The 18,427-nt window shown below is 36.0% G+C and overlaps 2 protein-coding genes across 2 annotated transcripts in view; one reads left to right on the top strand and one right to left on the bottom strand.

Annotated features, from left to right (window-relative positions):
• LOC150098172 (elongation factor-like GTPase 1) overlaps positions 1-18,427 on the bottom strand; it is a 451,514-nt gene that overhangs the window by 47,358 nt on the left and 385,729 nt on the right. The gene's annotated exons all lie outside the window — the stretch shown is intronic.
• aos (protein argos) overlaps positions 1-18,427 on the top strand; it is a 78,639-nt gene that overhangs the window by 8,088 nt on the left and 52,124 nt on the right. The window contains exon 2 of the mRNA XM_090406600.1: positions 7,640-7,822. Coding sequence (XP_090262726.1) covers positions 7,640-7,822 — 183 coding nt within the window. The remainder of the gene's footprint in view (positions 1-7,639; positions 7,823-18,427) is intronic.

The raw sequence follows: 18,427 nt of genomic DNA, 5'->3' as shown, positions 1-18,427 counted from the left end.
TTCTGACCAATCCACAAACCAAGAACCTAGAGATAACAGGCATTGAAGTTCATACCAAGAATGCTGGCAATATCAAAATCTATGCTGTATATAATTCACCCAGCATTCCTGGTATCTGACTTGGACACCATTCTCGGCTTTACAGACTCCATCATCATGGCTGGTGACTTTAATGCCAAACATACAGCCTGGCATAGCTCCACAATTAACGACAAAGGTCGAACTCTAAACCATTACTCAACACAAAATTCTATTGTTGTAGCTGGACCCACAGAGCCCACACATCACAGCTCAGCTGGAAGCTCAAGATGTTCTTGGCATAGTCATCTTCAAAAACATCAGATACCAATATCAGCTGGAAACATTAAATGAACATTCATCTGATCACAACCCTATTCTGCTTCAACTCGGTACACAAGAACAATTCTCCCCCCCCCACTCTTTCATATCTTGGGACAAACTCGCCAGAATTCTCCCTGATCACATTGGCCTAGTCCCTGCTATTCACACTAAAGAGGAGATAGAAGTGGCTGCAAACAACCTTACCAGTCAAATCAAAAAAGCAATAAAGTCAGTTACCCAAACTACAGTCTTTCACCCTAGTGGTTGGATCCCCGAGGAAATCATGGATTTAATCAGACTGAAAAACAAAACCAGAAAGAGGTACCATAACACAAGAGCCCAGCAAGATAAAACAAATTTGAATAAATTAAACAGACAAGTCCGAGAGGCCTCCAAAAACATCGAAACCAAGATTGGGAATCTAAGCTAACTAAATTAAACCCAAAGGACAACTCCATTTGGAAGTTCCTGAGAACCTTCCACACTAAAAGACAACTTTTACCCCCAATTCAGACCAAAAAGGGAATAGCACATACTGACAAGGAAAAGGCAGAGGCTCTGGCAGACAGCTGGGAAACTCAATGTAACCCCCTTTTATGAAAATTTGAACATCAATCTCATCTACAAGATTCACCGCCGAGTCAGGCAGGCCATAACACAACAAAAGGATGATAGAACCAGTCACACCCACTTCTCCAACAGAAGTTATAAATATCATAACCCACCTGAACAACAATAAAGCTCCAGGTTCAGATGGAATCACAAACAAACTAATCAAACTAGTCCACAGAAAAGCCATTGTACAGTTAACATAATTAATGCCATCCTCAGACTCAAGTATTTTCCATTAACATGGAAGATAGCGGATATCACGCCAATCAAAAAGATTGGAAAAAACAACCCAGCTCCCTGAAAGCTACAGACTTTTCAGTCTTTTGTCCAGCCTTGGAAAGATCGCAGAAAAAGTAATACTTACAAGGCTTCAATCAGAAACGGATAAACCGTGTATAATTCCAAATGAGCAGTTTGGATTCAGAAAAAACCACACCACCGTTCAGCAGATCCACAGGCTGATCGAATTCATCTCCGAAGGCTTCAACTGGAACCTTCGCACAGCGCTGCGGTCTTTTTGGATGTTGCGAAGGCTTTTGATAAGGTGTGACATTAGTGTCTTCTCTACAAGCTCATCATATTCAATATGCCTACTAATCTAGTTATTAAAATAATTCATTCATACCTCCAAGACAGACACATGCAAATCAAAATAAATGAAACTGTGTTAACCAGATGCAAGGTCCTGGTGGGAGTGCCGCAGGAACCACTCCTGGCCCCCTTGCTGTTCTCTATCTATATAGCTGATATCCCTCAAAACCCCAGCTCAACAATCACTGCATTATATGCAGATGATAATGCATTATTAGCAAAATCTCACAGCCCCGAACTAGCTATCAAAAGACTCCAAAACAGTATTCACACACTACAGAAATGGTTGATGGACTGGAGGATCCAAGCAAACCCACAGAAGAGTTCAACAATACTGTTCACTAGAAAGAAGCCTCAAATCAAGGAAGATATTACATTTACTAAGAGTTAAGATCCCATGGCAGAATACAGTCAAATATCTCGGCGTAATTCTCGACAAAAAACTACAATTCACCAGTCATATAAAACACATAAGTTCAAAGACATCCAAAGTAATAGCGCAGCTCTATCTCATGATCAACAGAATAAGTAAACTGGATACTCAGAACAAACTACTCATATACAAGATGGTAATACGCCCAGTTATCACTTACGCAGCTCCTGCATGGAGTCATACCTCGAACACAAATATTCAAAATCTACAAAGAATACAGAACAAATGTCTGAGAATGAGTTTAGATGCCCCATGGTTTATCAGAAACTTCCAGATTCATCGAGAAGTCAACATCTCCTACATCACATTCCTCCTTCACGACCTAGCTAAAAAGTTCTTCATGAAGACAATTAATCATCCGAACCCACTGATCAAGCAAGCTTCAGACTACCATGAAGCAGATTTCTGCAAATACAAAAGACCCAAATCAATTCTATGCTTGGCTGAACACAGCTAATCTCACTGCCCTCTCAGGGCGAGCTTAAAGCTCAATAATCTCTCCACTCGAAGAACTTTCCTTTTCAGACAAAGGGGAATATGAAAAGCATTTATGATTCACTCATCAAGTCAGTACCGTTATGCGGTCCTAAGACAGTCTATCAGGAACGAGATCACCGTCGTCTGAGAAGGCTTGTGCAGGTAAACAGAACTTCCGAAGGGCAGATCTTCTATTTTTTTTTTTTTTATGTGCCTTCCACACACAAAAGATTGTAAAACTTATAGTACATCATTACAATATGGCTTTTTTAAAAATCTTTTTTAAATTATTTTATTGACACATTTCTTTATTTTATATGGGCTGGAAATCCTGCTCTATAGAATAAAGATGAAACTTTTTCAAGCCACTTCAGGCCTCCAATGTTTCCGCAGTACTTATTTATTTTTTTCCAGCTATATCCTGGTACCATATCTCATGCGGCTGAACGAAAATAGACTACTTTCCAGTGGCATTATTAAATCTATCATGCAAATGAAATCTGTTTTGTGATGAAAAAAATTCATCACATTCCAGTTATCAAACTATGTAATTATGTGAGTTCAAGTATAAAGTTAGGTGTGTGTGTATTTCCCTCTCTTCCTCCATTCCCCCCCCCCCCCAAGGGAGAGAAAATACTTCCAATGAGAATACATGGATAGCAAATTTGCTAAGTACCTATTAGAGACTCTTTATCATGGACTGAAAGAATTTTGATGTCATGCATATCATTACCAAAATCTGGTACGTTTGAATTTGGTTTCAATTAAATAACAAAGTGCATTTTTAATGTATTCTTATCATTCCAGGAAATTTACTAGGCATTTTCTAGTAATTGCTAATTACCAAAATCCTTATAACTTTTAAACTGAATATATCCAAGTGCGAAAAGGAATCATCATATTCTGCATTCAGTATGCACTTTCATAGCACAGAACTCAAAAATATTTCCATAAAAAATACTAACTCGTATTTAAAATGGAATACAGAATTTCTCTCAGAGGAGTGAGGAAAAGTGTTTGGATGACGAGAGAGAATAATTTTCAGTTCTACAGTTTGGACACCCATCAAGTATAAGATATTTTGATGGTTTCGCAATGTTTTTCTTTTCGAACAGAAGAGTTCTGCTATTAATCCTGTTCGAGATGCCTTAGTTGTTTAGGCGTGGCCACGACTGCTCCCTGGACTGCTCTATACAAATTACAGGGTGCTTCAGGCCACTGCCGCTACACGAACAGGTCAGCAATATATAACGCGGACAACGCCCAGAGTCCGCTAGGCGTCTCTCCGATTACTGGTAGCCACGGGACTTCTTGATTCTACACGAAGACCAACGATGGTAAAGGGAAGGACATGCGTCCTAGTCTCCGATTCTAACCACGACCAACCACGCCATCAGTAGGGTGTGAAGGCGGTTAATCGCTCATTCAGAATGACCGCAGATGGCACAAGGAGTACATTAATTAAAGGTCTTACACCGAAATATCCGGAATTAGAAAATGGCGAACAGAAGTTTTTCAAAGAATAGTAACAGTGGCACACCAATTCTCATCCCATCGGGATTTCCTCTTTGCACTCTCATATAATATATATATATATCATCGGAACTTGAAAGCAGCAGTAGTAGTGCAATTAGAATTTTTAGAAAAGAAAAACAAAAATGATAACATCAAGTGATTCTGTAATGACAACTATTATATCCAAAGGCTAACTCGTTAACTGTTAGAAAATGAATGAAACCTAGTTGTTTGCAGAACAAGCTAAATTTCGTCTGTCTAAATTTCACTGTCTGTGTGAAAATATTCAATTTAGTGCTCTATCAGCAGATGATTTTTCTGACAGACAGCATTCAACAATGGTACAGTTGACCATAGTGTAGAAAATTTTAATCATTCCTTTCAATTTCCTATTAACCAATGGAAACATTTGTTTCTGTTAAAAGAGATATACTTGATGAAAAATGATGTATTCAGTCTTGAATGGCTAAATTATTTACGACGATATATGTCTCCGTTTTGCGCTGTTCATATGAAATAGGTTAGAACTTTTCAAGGAGTAAACTACTTTATGTATGCGGATTTCGAAGATGTCGATGCTAAGTAGCAATGCCTACTCGTCAAACAGAGAACCGCTATCGAATTACGTTTATATATGAATGCAAGCATGTAAATCGCATTTTATGAGTCAATCACTGAATCACACAATTTTTTCTCTTCGGATAAGTGAAGGATGAGTAACTTGAAGTGACTGGAGATTAGTGAGGGCGAAGAACTTCTTAATACATCTCACAAAACATACATTCCTCAAAACAAATTTTGTCTTAGGTATTGCAAGTGAGATGTGTTTTGCTGATATAAGAGCAGCTAATTACCCTGGTTGACCGATTGGTTAACGTACCCACTCTCCAACTAACAAGCTGAGGGTTAGAATACCACCATGGACATGGATGTCTGTGATTGTCTTAGGTGGGAGATGAATTTCATTGCTTGGTGTGAGACCATCAAGGGAGGGCTCAAGTGGCTTGAAAAAGGTCCACGTTTTTCATCTCCATAAAGAACAATAAAAATGGTCTAATTACCAGGAATTGAATTTTCCATTGTCATATGTTTGAATACTGTGAATTTAATTTACAGTATTCAAAGAGCGATATCCAATGGTAGGACTTCTGTAAAAATTCGACGAATGTTTCAAACATTTAAATACTGTTCAACATCGACCCATATTTTGCTTATATATTGCATAAACGGAAATACCTGGATAAATTTTAATATAGATCCTAAATACCAATTTTTTGGTATTTAGGATCTATATTAATTTATTAATATCTTTGTTGCTCAATTTTGTGAATACAGACGATTCTACTAAAAGAAAACAAACTGCGTGACTATATTCTAGTGTACATCGCAAATTTAGTATCTATTCGCGGAGTTATTAAAATATATAATTTTCACAGGTTTTGTTACTCTATGCACTTGTAATTGGTTGGAATTGAAACAAAAAATTTAAATGCTGTGACAATTTAATATGTGTGCTCTGTCTGCTCGTTAAGTGTAGGTACAAAGAGAAAGCTAGTTGTGGATGTCGACACTAAAATATCGGAAGAAAATGATCTCTATTATTAGACTGGAGAAAATCAATTGATAGTATGCAGTAGAATTTTTTATAAAATTTAGATAATTTTTTATCTAAAGATTAACGGAATCTCAGAGAATATGTACAAATAAATGCTTCCTCTGAGAAGTCAAAGAATATAACATGACAAAGCGATACCAATAGTAACTCGGGGGTGGAAGGGAAAAAATTCCTATTTGGTAATAGAGATGGAAAGCAACACCACACTAATTGGAAATGAGACTAGGGAAAAGTGGGGTGAAAAGCAGGAAAATATTAATGGATCTGGAAAGATTTCAGGAGACTAGCATTCTCTCCCCACCACCGTATGTAATTATATTTTGTTCGACATTTTATGATTATTCGACTGAGCTATCAAATCGAATGATCAATTTTTTACTAGGAGCTGTACTTTGAGTCAAAAAGATGGAGGCCTGCCAATTGTTCTACTAATCGTAGCATGGACAAAGCCCCCCTCCGCATGACTGACTCTTTTCATTGGGATCTGATAGAATAGTGACAGCAAGATAGTTCGATAGCTGACGTGGGTGTCTCTGAGAGCATTAAATTCGGTCCCACTATACTGTTGCTGTTGTTTGAAATTATGACTAAAGGCACTAAGGCTATGATGTCTGTTAGTTGCATGTATTCTTCGGTCGCTTAGGAGAAGAAAACACGAGTTTCCTGGGATTGGAGAACCCTGGTATACCTCCACATGAGATTGATTAACTCACCTTCAGTTGAAAAGCCACAAAGGTTCTTCTCATTCTGGATCCATTCTCGCTGGCCTGAATAGTCGAATGAATAGGGCAGCCGATCTCTAGTAATCTAAAAGGCCGTTGTTCCAATCTCATGACATAGAGACATGAATGATTTCAAAAATATTTAGGTATTAGACCATTTTTATCGCTTTAGCATAATTGTCTGTAAGTGCACCAATCCACTGAGCGATTCTCAGTCAGTCATTTTTGAGTTGTAACACATAAAATGCACAAATTTTTCCTCCGATTTTCTGGAGGTTACTTACAGTGAAGTAGGATTTTGAACTTCTGATATAAATATAGAAAAAAAGTGCAATTCTCTTTATCTGTGATGGACAATATATATATATATATATATATATATATATATATATATATATACTAATTTAACTGCACAGCCAATTAATTACTACTCTAATTTCGGTACAACTCAAAACCGCTGATCTGCATATTTGAAAAGCTGTTTGAATTGCTTGCGTGGCATGGCGCTTGTGAGAAACTACTTCCACGCAAGTTTAACACGTGCGCGTCCTTGATATTAGACCGTCCTTGACCAGTTCACGCATCTCATGCACGTGGGTGTAAGTATTCAGGTAAACAACCCTGGTGCTCAATTGCCTTCTTTTTTATGTATTTGAGTTTCCAATTAAAACTAACGCCTCCATTCAGTCTCCGATATTTTAAGAGGATGTATACTCAATCCACAAATTCTGATTATTTAAATACAATCTCGAACCTTCCCTACTCCTATTTCTCAGATTAGTGAGTGCATAAGTAGACCAAAATTGCTTACCTAAGATGGCCTGCTCTATATGTGGCATGTAACTGGATACCACGGCTGTTTATCTCTCAAAACACTTCCCTAAACTTATACTTGAATATATTCGCTTCAAGACAAAACATTTGACAAAGCTAAATTCAATTGTTTATACCGTTACTACCCCAGAAAATAACATCACCATCATCTGTTTCTATATTCATAAACAAGCAACAGTCGATGTTTATTGCAGTAAGCAAATGAAATAAAAACTCTGAATCTTTAAATTCACGAGGGTGCCAGACACAAGGGCATAGAATTCCGAAGACAAATTTAAAGCATTATTTTGACTAATCAACGATGGGTACGAATTCCTCGAGATGGCGCTGTGATCAACGACAGTGATTTGTGAGTAATATACGTTATTTATCGACACTTCCAATCAAAAGATAAGAAATTGATACGTGATGTCATGATGGCATTTAGGGTCAATTTATGAAGAAATCTTGAAAACAGTGCGAATAGTAGCCCAATCTGGATTATAATTTTCGTTATAGGTATCAGAGGATTGTGGAGACCGAAATGAAAATGGCATGCTGTTTGTATCCTTTTGTGACATGAACAACTTTGTCATTGAAGATAGTAAATTCAAGCATAAAGAAATACATAAATTGACTTGGATTGCACCGGACAGCAATACAAGAAACCAAATTGATCATGTTGCTATCAATAGTAAATTTGTAAGATCCATGCTCGATGTGAGAGTCAAACGTGGTGCAGATGTTGGTTCTGACCACTTCTTGTTAGTGATAAAGTTGAAATTAAAACTTCAAAGTGTATTAAGAAAGAAAAGAAGTTCAAGAACTGCATTTGATATTGAAAAATTAAAAAAACAAGAGAAAAGTTTGTTTTGGAGATAAAGAACAGATGATTCAATACATTAGAAATAGAGGAAAATCAAGATGTAACAGTAGAAAAATATTGGAAAAACTTCAGGAATACACACAATGAAGTTGCTGAAGATGTAATTGGCAAACGAAGAAAAAAGAAAATAAAGAATGGTTAACTGCAGAAACTTGGAAGGTCATTGAATACAGAAAAAAGATTAAATCATTAATGAACAATACAAATTCAGAAAGATTATATAAGGTACATAGCAATTGCTATAATGAACTAAATAAAAGCATAAAGAGAGCTGCAAGAGCCGACAAGAGAAAATATATTGACGAATTAGCTAAAAAAAAAGCGCAACATTCTGCAGAAAATGGACAAATTAGACAACTTTATCAGATTATAAAACAAATCAATGGTAACAAAAAAAAAAAAAAAAGCAATTCCATCCTCCATTACGGACAAACAAGGAAAGTTATTGACTCCAAAATCGAAGCAAGATGGAGAGACTATTTTGAATGTAAAGGTAGATACAGGATCTCAACAGGCGCAAAATATTACAACTAGTGTAATATCCATTTTGAACATTTCCAAAGACGACATTTTGTTGAGCGAAGTCAAAGATGCCTTGAAGGCACTAAAATCTAACAAAGCATGCGGAAATTATAATATCAATGCTGAAATGTTAAAAGCTGATCTTAACACACTACTGCCAAATTACAAAGGCTATACAATGAAATATGGAAGAAAGAAAACATTTCTGAACAATGGAAAGAAGTATTAATTATAAAAATCCCCAAAAAAGGAGATTTGACCAAGTGTGAAAATTGGAGAAGAATAAGTTTGCTTTTAATTCCCGCAAAAGTTTTTACCAAAATTTTAATTAATAGACTAAAAAAAAGGAAATCGAAAATTTACTAAGAGAACAGGCAGGTTTTCGAACTGGTTGCGGAACCATCCAACAAATATTCACTCTTAGAAATATAATCGAACAATGTATAGAATTTCAAGCCCCACTTTACCTAAACTTCATCGATTTCAGTAAAGCATTCGACTCAGTAAATAGAGAGAAATGTTGTTGGAAAATATCAGAAGAATACGCAATACCTTATAAATTTCTCAACATTATTAAGAATATGTATAATGGCAGCAAGTCTTGCGTGGACGTATATGGAAAACTTACAGACTTCTTTATCATTGAAACTGGAGTTAGGCAGGGTTGTGTGCTATCTGGTCTATTATTTGTAATTTTACTTGATTGGATTATGAAAAACTTAATTAATCATCAAAAGAGAGAGGAATACGTTGGGACTTTACATCCATACTGGAGGACCGTGATCTTGCTGATGACATAATGCTCATGTCCTCCAAGTTAAATGACTTACAGCTAAAAAAACTGATGACTTTGCACGCTGCGCAGAAACTGTGGGTCTACATATAAACAAGAAGAAAACCAAGTACATGCGAATAAATGAAAAAGCAAATAAAGAAATTAAGTTAAAAAATGAAACAGTTGAAGATGTTGATACTTTTACATACCTTGGATCAGTAATAAATAAACAAGGATGCACTGACGAAGACATTTTATAAAGAATTGCTAAAGCACAAAATTGTTTCAGGTCATTAAACAAATTATGGAAAGAATCAAATATTACAGTTAAAGTGAAAATTAATGTATATAAATCTATTGTGCGAGCAGTACTGCTATAAGGCACTGAAACTTGGAAACTTACCAAGGTCATTGAAGTAATAAATTGGACATTTTCCAAAACAAGCGTTTAAGAAGAATTTTAAAAATCTTCTGGCCAAATACAATTACTAATGAGGAACTTTTAAAGAAAACCTTCTCCAAGTCAATAGATGAAGAGATTCGCCTAAGAGGATGGAAATGGACCGGGCGTGTTGGTAAGGACCGGAAATGGACCTTCGCATGGGGATAAACAGAATTCCCCAAGTAGCAGTGAGTTGGGCTCCAGAAGGAAGACGCTCTAGAGGTCGTCCAAAATTAACTCGGAGATGAATGATGGAACCCGAAATGAAGGAAGCAAGATGGACAGAAGCAAGAGCAGCTGCGAGGGACAGATGGAAAACCAGCATTGCAGCCTTATGTGCAAGTAGGCACGGAAAGACTTCATGATGATGACAAATATTTCCCTATACGTACAGCATCATTACTATAAAGGAACAACAAAATAAATATTCGAAAGTAACCGGATATAATTACGTGTGAAGAGAATGATCATCTAGAAGCAGGTATATGTATGCTAGGGATTAAACAAAATATTAATATAAACACAGTAAAGCGCGCTTTTTTTTATATAATTTAAATTATATACACATTGAGTATTAAACTTATGAAACTGTATTATTTCAAATGAATAAAGTATCACTTATTCCTCTGCGCGCGCACGCACACACACACACTAGTTTTCAGATAAGTATAGCGTCATCAAGACTCCATTAACCAGAAGTTCAAATATCTGTTCCTCTGAAGATTCACTTTAACTAGAAATCTCCAAAATCAAGAATGTATACGGATGACAATCTCAACCACACGCGAAAAATTACTTATTAATTCAAATATATTCCCTCTATCAGCACTAATGTTTAAATCTAATGAATTTAAATGTCAAGTTAACGTTTTAAACGTGTAGCTTGTGTTCTTAAAAAAAAAAAAAAAAAAAAAAAACTGTGTTCATATTTAATAAAATCGATCAACTCATCAAACATTCCGTTCTCTACTTGGAATCTACCAAGTTCTCTGGTTCCTGACATTTATCTTCCTCTGGCCAAACTGATCGATGTTGCCGTCTTGGAATTACGGCAAAAACAACTAACGATATGGAGACCAGTATTATTATGTCTGCAAACTGCGTACTGTTCTGGGCGATCTACATGTTTGCGAGAGAGAACTCAACCTCCGTATGAGGTCGGCTAACTCGTCTTCATCTGAAAAATCCATCTAAAGATTCTCGAGTCCTAGACGAAGCCAGACTGGTGAACTGGTGGAAAAGATTAAATAATATCGATATTACATACATCATCATCTTCCTCATTTGCCTAAGGCAAGTTTAGGCTATCATGAATATTAGGCTTGTTAATCACATAAATCTAGTTTTGCACAACATGGCGTGAACAACAGTCAAATGATCATTTGAACATACACCAAATTACTACCAAAAGTGCATTCAGATATGAACCTTTGTTCAAAGAAAGTTTAAAAGGCATTGGTGCTCCGTAATAATAAACTTTCTATACCAAAAATTTGTTTGCACGTGATCACGCTATTGAATGTTTATTTTCCTGTTCCTTTATACTTCGTGAAATACGAGACGTATTTTCATCCCATATTACGTGGCTCTTGTTATTACCATCTCCATTATATCATATAGCTTACTTAACACTCATACACTACTTGAACATAGCCATTCAGACAATAATGGGACTCATCAATAAATGCACATGCTTTGTATAATGACACACACACCACAAAAATCAATTCTCTCTTGGTGTCAAAGAAATTGTTCAATTATGTACTGAAGGAATTTCACATCTCAATCCATTCTGTATGTTTCGTTAAGCCTAGTTCTTTACGAAAACTAATACCAGATGAACACTGAAATATTTTTAAAGTTTTGATTTTTTTTTTAATATTGTTTTAAATTTTAATTCAAATTTAAAACGAATTCTTCAGTATACTACACAATTGACATCTTTTCAGAAATCCTAGTTTTTTTTTTTTTCATATTAATAAAAATATTACGCATGTTCGGTGTTCGAAAACATTTCATAATTTCGAAAGTGCATTCTAAAGATATATATATATATATATTAACTCCATAAATTAACAAAACCAGAATTCAGCAATTACAAAAATATTAAGGAAGCATAAATTACTGAGCGATGAAAGAAGATTAAAAGTTTAAAATAATAGCAGTTAAAAAAAAAAAGTTCAACACAACTTCAACTTTCGATAGAGTTTGCAATATACATAAGCCCAAGGTTGTTGTTGTCAGATGCGTGCAATGCATCGTAAACTGGCTCGCCCAGCTCTGCATGCTTATGAATGGAAGCCTACTTCCATTCACTTATAAGGATGAGCCTCACCCAGCTCTACTGTTATTAAAGCAGCCAGTGACCAGGCAGTTATTGTCAATCTTTCGCTAACCTTTGAGAACAGATGGTTCTAATCCATTGACGTTATATATCCTGTACTAAAATAAAATACTGAAAATCGATACTAATTTATAAGCAAAGAGGATGTTCAATTAATGATATGTAAAATTAAGATAGTTTTAATAATAACCATTTTGAACAGTAACCATGAACTAAAGTTGTAATTCTACAGCATAAATTTTTCGCCTCTCACTCCTTCCTCCACAAAGAGATTCACGAGTTGTTCATTTATATTACGAGTACTACGATGTTATAAGGTGGAAATGGCAACAAAATGTAGGCGTTTTTTCACCCTCAGCGAAATTTTTTGCATGCTGGTCTAAACACAGGCATACTAGGATGTGATTTGGAAAGTATATTTTATTATTCAAAATTATTTATATAATACACTAGAGAAAAAAATGCACTTTTTCTTCTCCTCCACTGCGCATACAATGTCACGATGTGACCTGATGGGAAAAATTTCAGGATGCACTTTTCTCTAGCAAGCTCTAAGCTTTATTTATTTATTTTTTCGAATTTCAAGATTTCAGAGACATTGCAATCGCGAAATTCAAACCATTTCCCAATAACCATAAAATCATGCAGTTATGGGGCTAATACATTTAATTTAAAAAAAAATGCAAATCGGCTGAAAACGAATGCAGATGTTAAATATCGGCAATTGGTAACTACTGGATCACACATCGCGCTAAACAGGCAGCACAAGAACATATAAATTAACAGACACAATTTAGTTGCTTCAGTCATAAATTTCCAAAAAATCCAACTAGATCATCATGATTTCACTCATTTATTTATTCGTATGGAGTTTCCTCCCTTTTTCTCTCCCGTCCCTATTGAGGCGAGTTGATCCCCCTCATGGGGCGGTTAAGTATTTATGGCTGTAGATCCGTTTGTGTTCACAGGGCCGGTTTGCCTGCTTGCGGGATGAAAAACGCCAGGTAAACTGGCGGAAAAAACCCTACTGCCCGCGCCCAAGACCGGCTAACTTGGCTATGGCTGAGGAAGATCCTCAAATTCCTCACGTCTTCGACGGGAATCGAACCCGGGACATTCCTTCCCCAGTCATATGGTTGCGAAGCGCACAGCCACTAGGCTAACCGCGCGGATATTTCACTCATAACAATACTTGAGCGGTCGAATCAAGGGCTGTCGGAAGAATTGTGAATGTGTCGATGAATCACATACTGCTCCAACATGTTTGCAATAATGCTGGGATAAGCAATACATCCACATATCTCAATATTTGATCAAATCATTCGGATATATTACCAGCATCTTACAAGGTCAAATACAGAAGAATGATTAGTAAATTCCATTGTTTTATCTTCTCCTTCCACGCATTTTAGGTTCTCTAATTCTATTCTTGCATTTCATGGAGTTCCGTTAAAATGTGAGATACGACACTTCATTTTTTGATACTGTGCATGCAATGCAAGGTTAAAATGATTTTTTAATTTAGTTTATTTTTTTATTTTATTTGGATATTATTTAGTAGTATGGAATTTTCAGCTCCGATGTTTCCTGTTAATCTGTGAGAACGTTGCAGTTCATGATGATACTACAGTATATTTTCTAAATGTTTTTGTCAGAGTTTGTCATCTCCAAAAGGTCGTTCTGAGTAGACATAAATCAATGCCTACTCTTAATAATATGCTTGATACTAAGCGGAAGAAGAGGAATGTGAAACTTTGAGTTCATAAAAATATAAAACAATTTTTAGTTATCAAAGAGAGTATGGGCGTGAAAGTTAAACAATTTCGGAGAACAGGATGAAAAAATTTGGCAGCATCTGGCATAATTATTCCTTCAGTTAATCTGTTGATAGACATATTATGAGCAAAGGCTTTCTTTTGTAAGACCACCTAGAACACAAAGTACTGAATAAGCCTTATAAGAATTCATAATAAGCCAACCTTTCTAACATCACACCAACAATTACTATAATTATATATTACACATCATACGAATTATCTCACAAGTGAGAACGTGTTAATTAAAAATGGAAGTTTAATTTCTGAAAACAGTTCATTACAGTTGGTGCTGCTGCATCCTATATATAAGGAAATAATGGATTGTAAAAGATGGAGAATGTACGAAGAGAAAATAAAAAAAAAAAAAAATAACAACAATCCCATTTAAGAAAGCTTATAAACCGTAGTATTTTGGATTGAAGAAAACTAGAAATAAAGGCAATAAGATCCTCAATAAGCGGTAGATAGTGTGGTGGTGTCACACCGAGGGATGAAAATCACCTACGACCTAAAACATTCACAAACTCCATTCGCCAGTGAGATTCGAATTCACAGCCTGTATTTTAGTAAACTTCCGGGTAGAAGACTGCGATTTTTTTATTTTTATTTTATTTTTTTTAAATGCGCTAACCGACTAGGAAGGTCTCCAATTGCACTATGCATTAAATAATGAACGACTGATTATTTATTTCTATTATCCTTGTAGTTGATACAAAAATAAACAACACTATCATAGCACAGCAAACATTAAATTCATCACATCAGTATCTGGATTACTGCAAGGAACAATGCTGTTTCTTCATTAGGTTAGAAGACGTCTGAAAATTACCTTCACTGCTCTAATATAATTTCGCAAATCAATGGTTCAGAGAGAAAAAAAAAAGTACGAAGAGAAATATTATTGCTTTGTACATGTAGTGTGCAACGTAATTGTACAATATAAATTATATATATAGATCAAACATCAAATCTGAAAATAGAGAATTTTCAGTCAGAACCAATGCAAAGGCTAAAATTACCAGGCATTTAAAAAAAAAAAAAAAAACTCTTCAGGTGACTTATGCTAACTACTGACTATATAATAAACTGAAGTTATGTTTACGTACTTTTATTTACATTCCACTGAAAAAAAAGTGCGCAGTATTTCATATGCTTATTATTTATATAGTGCTATGTTTTTTTTCGGAACCTACCGTAATGAATTGAGAGAAGTTTCCTGTTACCATGTACGTAACACGAAATCGTCCACAATGCACACTGTTCCTCTAGATCAGGGGCCTTCAACCTTTCAGACAGTGCGGGCCGCATTAAAAATTTCAATGAAGCCGGCGGTATTTAGAATTAAAAATCCTATAAAAATAAACTCAGCTTTGAGAGCGTAGGTAGGAGTCGGGTTCATGATAAGTAAATACAATCAATAATTGAAAAAGGACAATTTAACGAAGAAAACATTCATTTTTTACAATGCCAATGGGTAACGTTTTTCCTTGACCAGCTTTTCGATGTTGGCATCAATGTTGGAAGTCGCTATGCGCAGAGTATTCTCGAGATTTTGGCCCGTAATATGAGTTCTTGTCTTGAACTTCACATGCTTCATTCTGGAGAAGAACTGCTCACATAGTATGTGCTTCCTAACAAAGCGCACATCTTCAAAGCATGGCGGCAAAGATTAGGGAATGCGTCCTCAGAAATATAGTCCTTGTAAAATGTAAGCAAGGGCACATTGAATAATTTTTCTCTCAAAGAAGAGTTGTTTTCTAGTTCAAGCAGCTCCATTTGTACTGAGCCTGGCATTTCAGAAGCATTGACTGAATGGCATTGAAAATAAATCTAAAGACCGTTGGTTACGAAAATCATTAAATCTCTCTTCGAACTCACTTCGCAACACGGCTAAGTTTTAGCGTATTCATTAAGAGCCGAACAGTTGGACTCAGCCAGAAGCTGAAAATGAGTTAAGTATTTTTTTTTTTTTTTTGAGAGTTGTAACCTCCCAAAGTTTGAGCTTGGCCACAAAAGCTTTGATGTGATCAAACAGAGTGTGCACCAGTTGATCTTTGGATTGTAGTTGCGTATTTAGGTCATTCATATGCAATGAGATGCCGATCACAAAGGCAAAGTCTGTCATCCGCTTCGGATCGTTGAATTCCGCAATCGGCTTCTCCTTGGTTTGCATGAATTGCTGTATTTCGCTCCTTAAGTCAAAGACTCTTTTAAGAACCTTCCCTCTGCTCAACCAACGCACATCACTATAATAAACCGCATCGCCGTGATCCACTTCGCACTCTTGGGTCAACAACGCTTGGAATTGACGATGATTCAATCCTCTTGCCTTAATAATTTTGACGACAGTCACAATAACTTTCATGACATTCTCAAATCCAATAGTTTTTCGCGCACAAATTCTCCTGGTGGATTAAACAGTGTAATGGGCGAAATCTTTTGTTTTTAGTTCAGTTCTTTCGGTAGCAGCGCAACAAACACTTCATTCTTTCCCACTATAGCAGGGGCACCATCAGTTACCACACCCTCGAAGTTGGTTAAGATGAGGTCGAAACGCTGGAGCATCTTCTTCTGGCTTCAAGAATATCAGTGCCTTTCGTCATTTTCGTCATTCCTTTCATAAGTACGAGAGCTAGCAGTTCTTCTGTCACATTGAATTGTTGATCAATGCCACGGACAAAGATAGCCAGTTGTGCTGTATCCTTCACATCTGTGTTCTCATCTAAAGCAAGTGAATATGACGTAAATTCGGACGACCGTTTTTTTTTAAGTTCCTTCAATGTCATTGGCAAGTTCTTCGACTACAGTTTGTCTGGGTAACTGTAGGTCGTGCTACAGTTACCAAGACAAACGCGGTTTTTTAAACACTTCCTTATTATTTGGGCACAGAATATCCCCAGCGATGAGACATTCTTTCACAAACTCGCCATCCAAGAAGGCTTTTGATTTTTTAGCATTTTTTTCAGCTTACATAACTTACTTTGACGCACGCTTCGCTCTCTTCCTTCTGCCTTTTAAATCAATTTGGAGAAGGTGATTCAAGCCGCCCTTGAAGGTGATTGAAATTGGACCCATGCTTTGTCTCATAGTGTCGTTTTATATTGTATTCTTTTGATACTGACTCACGACAAATTAAACAAATTGATTTATCGTCGATGGGCACAAAAAAGTACAAATTGGTCCACTTTTCATTAAAAACCCGACAAGAATCACTTGATTTACGCTTTTTATTCGTAGACGCCATAATGATGGAAGGTGAACCCAAAAAAAATGATCCAAAATGGCCGTGTAATGGTTATAATTCGCTGAATATGTCTCACACTAATGAAAAAAAGTATGGCAATATAAAACCACAATGGGCTATGGCTGACACGACGAACCTGCGTGCGCTTATATACGAATATCACACTGTTCACAACTGACTTACTGTGGAAGACTTCCTCTTGTATTTATATGAAAATAACGAAGTATCGAGAACCTTCGAGATGTATCTGGAAGGCACTAGACAGCGCATTCGAATGAACTACTGCTTCAGCCATCTACCTGCAACGTTAGTATTAGTACTTAAGTACCGCTTGGCGCTGATAGATGGTTGAAGAAGCATGTCTACTTAATATTTATTTTTATAGGATTTTATGTAAAGTATCAAATGCACAGCGTTCCTTGCAAATCTGGGATAGCATCTTACAATTCTAAATACCGCAGTATAGCTTAGTGGCCCGCGGGCTTCAATGAAATTATTTTTTATTTAATTGCGTTTTAATGTTAAGTAGTCATTTTTTCAAAATGGCAGGGGGGCCACGGCAAAGAGTTCAGCGGGCCATGCGTTGAAGACCTCTGCTCTAGATGGTTTTATGAGCAGTCGAATGAAATGCGCATTATGACTGATAAACGCATTCGAAACAAATCTATAAACAGTTTCAATGGAAATAATAACATGGAAGCAAATTACATTAAATTCTTCAGGAGAAAGATGTTTTTATTGATACAACATGATCATCAATAATGCAGTTTCAGTTAGCAGCATATCGTTTTATGAATTAATCTGGTTAGTCTTATGTCACTTTATTTCATGGAATGAAAAAAAGCTACTTTTCTTTAAAAAAAAGGTAAATCATATCTTCTTTCCATATTGTGAGAGTTATAAATACAATATAAAAAGTTCCTCTGGTAATCGATTTCTTCCCAAGAATGGTTATTTCTCAACCGTTTTATGAAATATGGCTCTTTCCAAGCCTATCTCTATATTACATAAACGCATATACAAGCAATTTGATTTTGAGAAGGAAATTAATAACTGAAAGCAAGATCAATCGTTCGATGCTGTTCGCACACTCTCCTTCGATGAGTCTTTGGACTCCCTGGAGGTGTCACACAATAATAATCATCATAAATATCTATCTATTTTATCCTTCCATCATCACTTCCTTCAAACTATACGGAGTCGAATCTCTGGAGCATTTCTCTATATGCTTTCCTATCTCAGTCATGTTAATCTGAAAAATCAGAAATATGAACATT

This window comes from Typopeltis vanoorti, chromosome 16, assembly GCF_054136105.1.
Source record: "Typopeltis vanoorti isolate ZY-2024b chromosome 16, IOZ_Tvanoo_1.0, whole genome shotgun sequence".
Lineage (NCBI taxonomy): Eukaryota > Metazoa > Arthropoda > Arachnida > Uropygi > Thelyphonidae > Typopeltis > Typopeltis vanoorti.
Note: the sequence above shows the minus strand (reverse complement) of the source record. Positions and strands in the feature narration are given on the sequence as shown.